The sequence below is a fragment of the Salvelinus sp. IW2-2015 genome, linkage group LG3 (genome assembly GCF_002910315.2).
Source record: "Salvelinus sp. IW2-2015 linkage group LG3, ASM291031v2, whole genome shotgun sequence".
NCBI lineage: Eukaryota > Metazoa > Chordata > Actinopteri > Salmoniformes > Salmonidae > Salvelinus > Salvelinus sp. IW2-2015.
The window spans coordinates 851,188-864,934 of record NC_036840.1 but is presented as its reverse complement, the minus strand read 5'-3'; the positions used below and the strand labels follow the sequence as shown (position 1 = coordinate 864,934).

General features: G+C 44.0%; 1 protein-coding gene across 1 annotated transcript; it reads right to left on the bottom strand.

Annotated features, from left to right (window-relative positions):
- Positions 1 to 261: 261 nt before the first annotated feature.
- Positions 262 to 12,419, bottom strand: LOC111955621 (zinc finger protein 658B). The gene is made up of 9 exons (XM_070433685.1): positions 12,278 to 12,419; positions 11,436 to 11,638; positions 10,964 to 11,023; positions 10,667 to 10,762; positions 3,429 to 3,539; positions 3,194 to 3,317; positions 2,642 to 2,891; positions 2,473 to 2,522; positions 262 to 2,349 (listed from the first exon to the last, which is right to left on the bottom strand). The coding sequence occupies exons 1-9, from the start codon at positions 12,333 to 12,335 to the stop codon at positions 893 to 895; spliced, it is 2,409 nt and encodes an 802-aa protein (XP_070289786.1). The 5' UTR covers positions 12,336 to 12,419; the 3' UTR covers positions 262 to 892.
- Positions 12,420 to 13,747: the final 1,328 nt, after the last annotated feature.

Sequence of the window (13,747 nt, the reverse complement as noted above, 5' to 3'; positions counted from 1 at the left end):
GAAATGCCGTATGTGTTTCCCACAAAAAAGTTAACTTTTATGAGCCACTTTTTTGATGATTTTAGCAAAATTCCCAAATTCCGGGCTTAACTTCCCATGGAAAGTTTCTGACCCTTTGCAACCTAGTTGTGAGCAGGCAATAACCCAGAAAACAGAATATACAACCTAATAGTGTTGCGATAGCATGTGATTGTGCAGGTTGGTCACATGTAACACAGAGAGAGCACAGTGCTGATGCCCTAAAAAATAAATAAATAGAGCTTTAGTATTAAAACCTTTAATAATAGGTATAACAAAGAATATCAACCCTCCAAATATAACACCAGGAAATACACTTTTCTAGATTCCTTGAAAGTCTAGAAATACACTTATCAAATAACACATTATCATTATTACTGTTAAGAGTAAATACTTATATTACAATTGCACATGCATTTCACCAGTTCAACCTCTATCCATGACTACCGCTCCTATTACATAAACATGTCTACATGCAACAGCTCTACATTTTATAATACATCTGTAAGGAATAATATTTGATGAAGAAAAACAGAACATCACATGAAACTATAAAGTAGCTTCTTAACTGGTCCGGTAACCTTGGCAACCAAATCAGCTACTTGATGAGGTTCTGAGACATGATGTATAGAGAAGAACTAGAGTCTACACCCTTCACCTTCCAAAGCCCCTCCCCATCCGTGAATGACCATTGCCGACGTTTTTGGAAAACCTACACAGACAATTCCTTTGTTTCTGTGTTAATGATAAATTGTTAGTTGTTCCAATTCAATTCCGTGCATGAAGCCATTGCAGAGGGTTTGTTTGAAACCTACAATGAAAAATGCAGTTTTTCCATGTTAACAAAATTAGAACACCCATTAATCTCTCTGGACTAGTATTGATCTTTCCCCATAACTTGCTGCTTCCCTAGCGAATTGCACTCCCAACTACCTCTAAGAGGATACTCAAAAGTGGAGGTAGGGCCGGGGGGGGGGGGGTATTGGGAATTTTTCGTGCGCAGGGCAGCGTTCAACAATTTGAAGGACCACCTCCTAGGATCTCTCATGCATAGCCTACGGGACATGCCAACATGTGCCAACATTTTTATGTTAAGGCTGTCATGATAGATTGCTGGTACGGCCACATGTCCAGCCACGGCGGCCACATGTCCAGCCATGGCGGCCGCATGTCCAGCCATGGCRGTCGCATGTCCAGYCATGGCASTCGCATTAGTAGGATTCTCCTTCATRTGATAGCTTGGTTGTGAAYTGCGCTTGGAATTATTCGGGCAACGAGGMCGTGAATAAGGCTTCTGYCCTGAATGAACTAGCAAATGTTTCTTTAAGCAAGTTTTCCGGATAAAACTCCTTCCACATTCATTACAAGTGAARGGACGCTCTCCAGTATGCCCACGCATGTGGACRACTAAATGGCTCGACTTAGTAAAACGTTTGTCACACTCTTTGCATTGGTAGGGTTTCTCCCCAGTGTGAAAGCGCTGGTGTACCTGCAGATTCCCTGCTGACTGAAAGGTCTTCCCACACACAGAGCACATGTAGGGTCTCTCCCCTGTGTGGATCCTTATGTGCACATTGAGATTACCTTTYTGRGTGAAACATTTWCCACAGTAGGAGCAGGGGAAGGGACGATAATTCAAATGAGTACGMACGTGATCCTTAAGGCGTCGGTTTGTTACAAAGGACTTTCCACATTGGTGACAATGGTGAGTTTTCGGAAGCTGCAATCCTTTCTTCTTCTTTGGAAGGTGYGACGATGGCCTCAGATCCGACCTCTTGTGGGCTTCCACGTGGTGYACGAGGCTGGGCAAGTTGCTGAAKGTAATTCCACATGTGTGACAGTCAAGAGTTTGGGSGAYTCCGTGAATTTTTTCGTGAGCATGCAGTTGATCCATTTCGGAAAAGGCCATTGCGCAATGACGGCACTGGAATGGTTGTTGCTGTGGCGTCTTAAAACTCTTCCCGCTCTGTGGACAGATGTACATGACTTCGTTGTGTGGACACTGGTGTCTCAATTTCTCMCGCAGAGAACCAAACTCTCTCCAGCACTTSRGACAGCTAAAGGCAGTGCCCACACATTGCATCCTCTTATGATTTGACAGACTTGTAAAGAATTTGAATCTATTCCCGCAGTTGGAGCACTTGTATGGATTATCCCCACAGTGAATTTGCTGGTGTTGGACAAGTTGAGACTGATAATTAAAGCACTTCCCACACTGAGGACACTGGTGGAAAATGTTCATGTGTGATGAATTGGAAGTAGATGGGGCACACTCATTTGAAGCTGAAGAAAGGGGAGTCAACACCTGAAACGATACCCCTGCAACGGTGTCTGCGGAAAAATGAATACAAATATTGAACTCATGAGGAAGTTTCCCCTACCATTGCCCCACAATGGTCAGCTGAGGCTATCCAAAGGGTAAATGTACTTGACTAAAAGTCTGTGAGGTCTCACCTGTATCACCACCTTGCATGACACTGGTAGGAGAAAGACCAGAACCAGCCCTGTGAAAGGCAACAAACACTGGGTTAAGTGGTAAGTTTGTTTGATAGACTGTCCAAATCCAAATGGTTATTTACCAACTGTACCATTTGAAACAACAAAAATACATTTATTCTCATACCTTTTCTGTTTTGGGTCGTCCTCTACATCAATGTCATCTTCATTCCCTTCATCACAGGTTTCATCGCAGCCTATAATATCTCTTGTGCTCCCCATTTCCACTAAATGTGATGCCAACTCCATCCTTTGGCAGTCTCTGCTTTGTATCCCAGTCCTCATCCCCACACCAGTGTCCAGATTGGTACGGTTTAACTGGTCAGGGAAAGCATCAGATTCAATATCTGATTCCTGAGGAATGTCAGAGGAGGAAACTGCACAGACAAAAACAAATACATTAAAAACACACTTTTTTATCTAGGTGACTGTTCTGAACACAGAGGCAAAACTTCTCAAATCCATAAATTACATTTTAATCCGTCACTTTATTTGACTAATCCTTCCAACTTTAAATCCCTTTCAAATGAACAAGGAAGGTAAGGAACATGGTGAGAGGAACTTCCTGCACATAAATCATATTATTCTCCTCAGATGCAGTTGTTATATCAATAAACCTTATCTGACCATGTGGTGCTAAAATGATGCATGAAAAATTTATAATTTTCTATGAACTTACTGTTTGTGTACAATGTTCTGCATTGTTTGTAATTCTGGAGCAGAAACTGGAGATCTTCTGAGTGAGAGAAAGATTGCAGGCATTCATCCAGGCCAGAGGAGCCAGCACTCAGCAACAATGCAGTCTAGGGAAAAGAGGGACACAAATAAAATGCCAAAATAGATTCCAGGCCAACTACAGTTATTCATTTGAATGCCGTTGTCTCAAGACAATCTTACGAAAGTGATTTCTGCACCTGCTTAAAGTCTGGTAGTGTAAGCAGCTCTTCCAGCCGAGTGAGGAAGTCACAGACCAGTTCCTGAAGCACTTGGTCAAAATCAGGTCTGAATTCTTCAGGAAACACCACCTGAAAAGATAGAGAGTCAGTGAGATAATGCAAAAGGGAAAATAATTATATCAATGAATTATTGTTTGAGAGACCCTGCATGATCCTAGCCTGGGTACCAAGCCTGTTTCTGATGTCTTGGCACTCAGGCTAGCACAATCCAGTACGCAAAGAACAGAAATCAGTGTTGTGGCATGTAAGGCTGCATGTTGTGGCACTTTTGACCAATCACACCAGATTTTTTCACATCAGATCTGATTGGTCAAAATACCAATTACTGGAAAAAAAATCTGAATTGGGCTGTCTGTGTAAACACAGCACAGACAAATTAATGTTAGTGAATGACTAGTTATGATTTCTAGTAGCGTAGGCCTATTCACTATTCAAATGCTATCTTGTTGACTAACAATCTTACCGAATCTCAACTCAACTATATTCTCCACAAACATCATAACTATAACTTGAGTTAGGCCAGAGAAAATGTTCAAGTAAAGGCCCGCACAGACTGCATGATTTTAGCCGCCTTATGACACGATTTTGCCATCCAGACAAAATGTCCACATTGTGGGTAAATTCTTAGGTCGTAAACAATTGTCGGACGTCTTGGCTTGATCAATGTGACAGGGTCTGCCGATTAAAGGAAAACTCCACTCTTTTGGTATTTGTTTCATTAGTCCATTGTTGATGTAGCCCCAAAATGTTTTGTATGTCAGCAATCGAGTTAAGATGTATAACTTTCAAAATACAGCTGAGTTTTGCATCATCATATGATGCTGCGTTTTGGTATTTGTGTATTTCGAAAGTTCTATATCTTGAAAACTCGATTGCTGACATGTGCCCTCCAAGCTCACCACTAAGCTAAGGACCCTGGGATTAAACACCTCCCTCTGCAACTGGATCCTGAACCTCCTGACGGGCCGCCCCCCAGGTGGTGAGGGTAGGCAACAACACATCCGCCATGCAGACCCTCTACACGGGGGCCCCTCAGGGGTGCGTGCTTAGTCCCCACCTGTACTCCCTGTTCACCCACGACTGTGTGGCCGCTCACAACTCAAACACCATCATTAAGTTTGCCGATAACATAACGGTGGTAGGCCTGATCACTGACGATGATGAGACAGCCTACAGGGCGCTACAGAGAGCAGTGCGTACGGCAGAGCTCCCTGCCATCCAGGACCTCTATACCAGGCAGTGTCAGAGGAAGGCCCTAAAAATGGTCAAAGACACCAACCACCCAAGTCATAGACTGTTGTCTCTGCTTCCGCACAGCAAGCGGTACTGATGCACCAAGTCTGTAACCAACAGGACCCTGAACAGCTTCTACCCCCAAGCCATAAGACTGTTAAATAGTTAATCAATAGCTACACAGAGTATCTGCATTGAACTCTTAAATCATCACAGCATGCTGCTTTTACTATCTATTATCTATCCTGTAGCAGTTAGGAAGGCACAGCTACACTGTGCCTACTCTCCCACTTACACTGTTTCTCTCTCCTTCCACAGACTCCCTGGAAGGGGAGTTACAGACTCTGCCAGTGAGGCCACACCACCGCAAGAGACTACAGGTGGCCGACATCTTCAACCACCCTCTTGCCTGAACTGCTTGTGGACTAGAACGCAAGAGACACTAAAAGCTAAAGCATCTGAAACTTTTACTCTTTTGTTGTGTGTTTACTCATTGCCGCTTGTGTAGTCGGGCACACCCCACTCTTCCCGACATATGATGGAGAATGCAGACATCTGAGTAAAAACACAACTTATTGCATTTTCTTTCAACTTTTTTTTTGTGCAAGAGCGGAACCCTGTCTAATCCTGGAGTTGGAAACTTGGAAAACATGCTGGGATAACTCATAAATCTTCATGGAGTCAGCCAACAGATCTCTGATACCATGGTAGAAGGCATGGCCGGCTCGTACAACAGATTACCCACCTCAAAGGTACCCTGGAAGATCAGAGGCCTGTTGGAACAGCTTAGGGGTCCAGTCCCTCTTCGCTCACCCGCCAGTAAGGCAAGAGAGACACTCACTAAGATAACTGACGCTGATGACCCAGAGGCTTTTCTCTTGATGTTTGAGAGTGGCAGAGAGAGAGAGTTATGGGACCGGATGACATGGCCGCTCTTGTAGCCCGTATCTCACAGGAGAGGCCCAACAAGGCTATCAGGATCTGGGGACAGTAGGGGTCATTAACTATGACCGTTTGAAGGAGGAGATCCTGAGCAGATTAAGGCTCAACCCCTTTGCAATGCGCCCACCGGTTCAGAACCTGGGAATAACAAGCTGGCCAGGTACCCCGGGCCCAATTATACCACCGAAGGCGGCTTGGGAAAAAATGGTCTGAAGCCATAAGGCCTGGACCAGTTCATGAGAGGCCTTCCCTATGATCTGCACAAAGCAGCCACCCAACAATGCCCTCAGACTTACCAGGACATGATTTAGCTGGTGGAAAGGTTGGGGGCTTCAAAAGATGCACTTAAGTCAAACTAACAGGAATGACCTTCACCTATGAAGAAACAACCGGACAACCTTTTTCCTCAAGAAAATATGAGCCTCCCAAAACTGCCGCTTACTTCCCAGCCAGAGAAGAGCGACATAATGTTGTCTGGTGCGGAAAATGTGAGGCCAAGGGTACCCTACTCGACTAACAGCGATTGCCACTTGTGGGACCTGAGGGAGGAGGGAAGTGAGGTACCTGCTCGCTAGTATCTAGTGCAGGTGGGCTCACATAACCTATTCTGGCAGAGCAGTCACGCTGACGCGGCCAGAATAGATTCCTGTAGGGGGTCTTCGAAACCACAACACCATACCCCTCACCTGCATCCATGGGGACACACCAAAGACATCCCACATCCGGTTCAACACTGATTGTGGGGCATGGACGGTCATTGCAGGGGTGATGACAGAATTGACAACCCCTCTGCTCCCGAGTCGAAACTGCCTGGGATTTGAGTCTTTGAGGCTGCTGGGGTAAGCAAAAATTCATTTCGCACTACCTCTGCTCTTCACCACACCCATAGACCCAAGTCTTTGCTGCCTGTTCTGAAGGGTCAACATACTAAAAAACATTCTCGCCAGCAGAGATCAGTAAAGGTGCTGCTGGGTGATGCCACACAACCAGACCAGCCTGAGGACAACGGAGATACCACTGATGTGGAAGGTGAGCCTCCCCTACATATCAATGACTTCTCAGTTCTGTTGCAGGGCCGTTTTGGTGATGCCCAGAGACCAAAACCTCGCAAATGCCCTTTGGTGACTCCTTACATTGCCCTTCATCAAGGGCTACTCTATAGGTTAAAGAAGTAGGCGAATAACTTATATCCTCCTAGTGCCCAAAGTGTATGTTCCAGTTGTTCTCCAACTGGCCAACTCTCACATCTTGGGCACTCATCTGGGTGAGGAAAAGACATGGGAACAAATCCTACAGAAGTTTTACTGGCCCGGGAATCTACATGTCTGTCTCACAGTACTGTCAGAGGTTTCCCACCTGTCAGCAGACATCCCCAGTAGGGCGTACCCCGCTACCTATCATTGAGACCCCATTTGATAGACTAAGGATAGACCTAGTTGGACCTCTCCCAAAGTCTGGGAAAGGATACCGATATATCCTGGTGGTGGTAGACTATGCCACCAGGTACCCAGAGGCAATTACCCTATGAACCATCACTACCAAGGCCATAGCCAAGGAGTTGGTACATATGTTCGCAAGGGTGGGCCTTCCTAGAGTTCAATCCTGGTGACCGAGTGCGCCTTCTTCCCACCACAGAAAGCAAGTTCCTCGCCCGGTGGCAGCAGCCCTACGCAGTCATGGAGAAACTAGACCCAATGACGTACGGGATAAACCAGCCAGATCGAGAGCAAGTATATCACATCAACCTTCTGAAGAAGTGGGAGGAGGATGATGTTACTTTGGCCTTTGTCTCCAGAGCTTCCTCGGGAAATACCCAGAGATGTCATAAACATGGGCCAAGACCTTACTCCCCAACAACTCCAAGAGGTAAGACACTTTGTTGATCAGTACACGGATACATTTACCTCTTTGCCAGGGCGGACAGATGTGCTAGAGCAGGATATCCTTATGCTACCTGGGAAGACTGTACACGTCAAGCCGTATAGGGTCCTTGAAACTCATCGCAAAGCCGTCTGCGCCGAGGTCAAAAATGTGTGCGAGTTGGATGCCATAGAGGAGTCAAAAAGTCAGAGGGCCAGCCCTATCGTCCTGGTATCCAAGCAACTGACCTCATCCAACCACCAAGACTCAGGTGAGAGCCTTCATGGGACTGGCCAGTTACTACCGGCGGTTTATTCTGTGGATCTTCAAACCTCGCTCTGTTCAGGACCAGTCCTGAGGTCACCAGACTACTCCAAGCCTTTCGTCGTCCAAACAGACGCCTCTGAAACTGGACAAGGAGCCGTCCAGTCCCAGGTCTGGGATGGTTAAGAACATTATGCTTTATTTATCAGTCAAAAGCTCCTACCCAGGGAACGGAAGTATGCTACCGCAGAAAAATAATATCTGGAAAATAATGTCTGGCTATAAAATAGGCTGCCTGCTCCCGATCCTACCATTTCATGGGAAGGCAGTTCACCCTGGAGACAGACCATGCACCCTTGCAGTGGATGGCCAAGGACCCCAATGACCGGGTGACTCACTGGTTCCTCGAGTTCCAACCATACAACTTTGTGGTTTGACACAGACCAGGGTCTGCTCATGGGAACGCTGATGCCCTCTCCCGGCTCCATTTTCTCTTCTCTTCCACCAATTCGTTTCATGGCTCGGAGTTAAAGGGAGGGCTGTGTGGCACCATGAGAGGCATGGGCATAGGTTTGGCTGAAGGACTCTCAGTGCAGCAACATGGACAGAGCCACCCACCTTAGCACAGGAGAGAGGTGCGCTCACTTCAGCCCCATGGACAATGGCACTCAGTTCAGCACTGTGCAAGGCTGCACTACCTTCAGCACCAGGCCAGCCGAAGACAGCCAGAGCGCTGCTCACCCAACACACCTGTGCAGGATTACTAATCAGCACACCTGCAAGGAATTCCCTAATCAACTGACTGGCACAAGAGTGCAGGCTGGACCTAACTCAAGTGAGCAGTTAGGAAGACACAGCATGCCTACTCTCCCCTTCCACAGACCTCTTAGAAGGAGTGTTACGTACTCTGCCAGTGAAGCCACACCGCCGCAAGAGACTACAGGTGGCCGCCGTCTTCAAACACCATCTGGACTGAACGGTTTGTGGACTACAATGCCAGAGACACAAAAACCTAATGTAAAAGCATCTAAAACTTGAACTCATGTTTACACTCATTGCTGCTTGTGTAGTCGGGCACAACCCACTCTTCCCGACAGTACCCCGTGTATATAGCCAAGTTATTGTTACTCATTGTAATTATTTCTAATTTATATTATTTCTCTACATTGTTGGAAAGGGACACATTATCAGAACCTTGCATAATGCACATTCACTAATAATGACTAACTTAACGTAGCAGGCATTAGGCTACAGAAAATTACACAGGTTAAATCAAGCTTTAATTATACAGCACATTTCAGCCATGGAATGCAATAATGTTCCTCACAATTTTTTTTTTTTTTAAATGCTATATTTACTACACAACAAGAGGATGAATAACAAACTGAACAACTAAAAAGCACCCCAAGTAAAAGCAAAGCTAAAAAGGTGTGTTTTAAGATCTTAAAAAAAAAAAATCACAGTTTCGGCCCTCCTCAGGTTCTCTGGCAGGCTATTCCAGAGGCTGGGGGCATAGTAACTAAAGGCTGCCTCTCCATGACTCCTGGTTCTAGGCTTTGGGATAGTTTAAAGGCCAGTGCACCAGAGGACCTGAGGGACCTACTGTACTGGACACATAACCCACCTCTCCAGTCTGTTCAGAAGGACATCATGGTCAACAGTGTTGAATGCAGCACTTAGATGCACAAGATGCTCTCTCAGAATATCACAATGGACCTGTAACTTTTACTACTTACGCTCCTCCTTTTTGCAATTTCTCTTTCATTTATTAGTTTCCTCTTTCAAATGCAAATAGCAAGTTGAAACCGCTTGTCAAGGAGGAAGACGTGATCTCTCATCTTTGTTGTTGTGAGTGACAGGGAGAGTGGCTTGGTGTGTGTAAACAAGAGGAAGAGGTGAAGTGATCAGTTTCACGCAAGCTAAAATCTGTCAAAAATAAGCCCAATGCGTTTCAAATGGGCTTATAGTGGACCTAAGCTTGCTTTCGGGACAACAACCCCAATTGTTAGGGCGAAGACATGCATCTCATCATTACATACAGATCTCTGGTGTAAAATGGGAAGGCGCACACATCACAGAGCGAAGGAGACGAGACCAAAAAGACATGAAAACAAGTGGACATAAACACTCAAAAATGAAAAATTATAAACACTTGATTCTTGCGATACAGTTACTTGGAATATCGTACAAAACATAATTTCAAATTATTTTGATTTAGTCGCCCAGCCCTACAATGGACTAATAAAACAAATACCAAAAGATAGTTTTTGGGTGGAATTTTCCTTTAAATACCTCTACTTTTCCTAAGCTCCGAAAAAGTTATGGCAGTATCAATAAGAAAACGACCAGCAATGACGCCATAAATAACATTTTTTTTTTTTTTAATCACACTTTGTAGAATGAAAGCTTGGTGCAAGTAATTGGCTCTGTAGTTATAAATAACCATCACACCTTGAATGTCAAAATTGCAATGCTTTTATTGAGTAATGCCAATGATTATGCTACGGGGCTTATATTCGGCATTAGCGTTTCCATGTTGTGATGAGCCTCTTCAATTCAAGAATTTAGCTTTTTATTACAAGGACCGCTCAGTCACAGAGGTAGGAGGAGCATTGTCTGTCAATCAACATAGCAACAGCTTGTTGTTTTTCTTTTGACACCAATGCTTGATACGCCCAGTTGACGTAGCCTAAGTCGACTGACATAGCCTCGCAAGCCAATCGCAGAATATGACAACAGAACTGAGTTAAACCGTACAACCCAGCCAGGTTGATGTCAAGATTTTAATTTGGTCACGTTGCACAGTGTGACATGTAATAATCGTAAAAGACTGAATCTGACGTAGTGTGGGAAGGCCTTGTAGGTTCAAGACAAGCTTGGCATTAACAGCTACTTACTTGGACGAAGTGTTCACGCTCAACCGGGTCTATAATCAAGCTTTGGGTGAGCTTGGAAAAGTTAGCTTCAGGTGATTCCATGCCTGCATCATTGGACTGTAAAAAAAAGTAAAAAATAAATAAATAAACAATCATTTTTAGACTTTCAGACAAATGGCGCACAACCATCCATACCAACAATCTTAAATCTCTTGTTTTTAAACGTTTCTGAATTATGAGGGTGTTAATTATCTCATAAGTGTCCAGCAGAACAAAATCTCCAATCTTGGCATTGTATTCATACTTTGATTCACCAACCTGTGCATGTTGAGAAGACTTTATTCTATAAAGGAGGGTCCGGAGGCTGACAGGGTTTACCTGCAAGAAAAGTGATCAAGTCTGATACTTCGCATAAAACTATTTTCTACATTTTACCTATACACTAAGAAAGTCCCCCTGCTTCCTGGATAAAGTTGCATACTGTTTTTTAATGGGCTTCAAGATTATATCATCAAATTCATGAAAAACACAGTCATTTGAGATATGTGAAATTCTACCTGATGCCTTATGGTTTTTGATTACAAAAACAATTGAAAACCTTCATAAAAGGCATCAGGTAGAAGTAAATTAATCCACGAATACAACTAGAATATTATATCTTAAATGCCCATGTTTTCATGATTTTTTAAAGCCCATTCAAAAACAGTATGTGACAGGATGCAGGAAGTAGGTGGGACTGTCCCAGCACATTGAAGTGATTCTGTATGGTATAAAATGTGGCATTTCTTACTCTTGCTCTCAGACCCAAAATAAGGAGGGTCCTCTGTCTGTCAGTCATAAGTTCTGGGACAGTTTGTGTTACCACGGTCACAAACTCCTCTAATTTTCCATAGTGCTTAATGGCCCTCTGTTGTGCAACCTGCCACATAAATGCAGACATCAGCCGTAGAGGTGGAACCAAAAGGCGCAGAGAGGAGAGCGGAATGGGGGAATCTATAATGTGAAAAGTACAGTGAAGTGTGTTAGATGGCTAGTTAAATCAATTCCATTTTGTAAAAACATTAACATAGCAGAACTAACCAAATTAGCTAGTTTTGCATATCTTAACTACAGATAGTTATTCATTGAGTGATAAGAAATGTTACGGTTGATATAACATTGCCAGCAGATAGCTAACTTAACGTTAATAGCTTAACTTGCACTTACGTATTAGCTATAAGGCTAGCTTGCACAGAACGTGCGCAAATGGACACGCAATAACATAATACAAAACTGTACGTTAGTCAGTCAATAATATAACAGATCGCCGTAGCGGCACTGCTAGATAGATCATGGGGTTTTGCTAAAAACGGCAAAGTAGGCCTAGCTAGCTACCCAGCTACTTCCTTGAGATCAGGGTCGTGTTCATTAGACACCGAAGGAGAAAAAACGGACAGGGACAGCCTGAACTTATCCAATAGGAAACGCTCGTTTTCGTTTTGCCTCGCAAAACGGTTAGTAAAGTGTACACGAATGAGGACAACCCTGCCTGATCATGGCTAGTTGGCCACCTAGCTAGAAAACACAACCTAGACAGATTAACAAGAAAAAACACAATATTGTTTTATATAATAAGTTACCACGAATACATACCCATTATGGCCCATGTGCCAATCAGTATCTTAGCTACCTTTGCTAGTGAGCGCCGCATGAGACGGCAGAAAGTAAACCTAGCTAGCCAACGTTACTGCCAACGAACAAAGAGGATGTGAAACCTTTGCCACCAGTAGGCCTATTACTCCAGCGTCCAAAATTGTCTTCAAAATAAAAGTCCTAATTACCGGTTCACAGCAATGATGTACTGTACACAGTCTACAAACGTTAAGAGTACCTTCCTAATATTGAGTTGCACCCCCTGTCCTCAGAACAGCCTCAATTCGCCGGGGCATGGACTCTACAATTCTGGCCTAGGTTGACTCCAATTCTTCCCACAGTTGTGTCAAGTCGGCTGGATGTCCTTTGGGTGGTGGACCATTCTTTATACACACGGGAAACTGTTGAGCGTTGAAAACCCAGCAGAGTTGCAATTCATAACACAAACCGGTGCGCCTGGCATCTACTACCATACCCCATTCAAAGGCACGTAAATATTGTGTCTTGCCCATTCACCCACTGAACGGCACACATACACAATCCATGTCTCAATTATTTCAACACCTAAAAATCCTTATTTAACCTGTCTCCCCCCGTTCCTCTACACTGATTGAAGTGGATTTAATGCTGCAATATGTCATATTTTTAGGCAACCAAATTTACATAGAAATGTGAGTTATAGATCTGTCATTCTCATTGAAAGTCTAAGAAGCGGTATGTACGGATGTATTGTGATGGAAGGTGGGGTGTGTGTTTTTGTGTTTGGAAAAGTGTGGAGTTAAGTGAGTGACACGAGCAACACTAGCTGCAGTAACCTATGGGGAGGGGGTCGCACTCGGATAATCAGAGAGGAGGGATATTATTGTGGCCCTGGTGGCACAAAATAAATCGAATCAAATGTTATTTGTCACATGCGCAGAATACGCCGTGAAGTGCTCACTTACAAGCCCTTAAGCCCTTAACCAGCAATGCAGTTCAAGAAATAGACTTAAGAAAATATTTACTAAATAAACTAAAGAAAAAAATAAATAAAAAATGTATCAAAAAGTAACACAAGAAAATGACATAACAAAAATGAGGCTATATACAGGGGGTACCGATGCCGAGTCAATGTGGGGGGGTGTCATGAGAATTTTCAATCCCAATGATAATAACTAACAATCAATAAGCTTTGACCAATCCCCGAGGTTTGTAAGACCCTGGGTTTAATAATAATTAGGCAAAGACTCAGTTTATGCAAAAGGTTCGTACAGTTTATTCACGAGAGCGCTCTGAAGTCCATAATACAAAGACATCCATTATATAACTCACTCCCTATTTACGCACATCCATACACACGAACAGTAGTTCAGGATTGGAATGCATGCCTGCCCTCCCGACATCTCATGTTTCATAACCAATGGAGCAGACAGTCTTCCCACTGTCTGATGTCCGGAAGCTGAACGACCAAAATCTTTTCCCCATTTATTC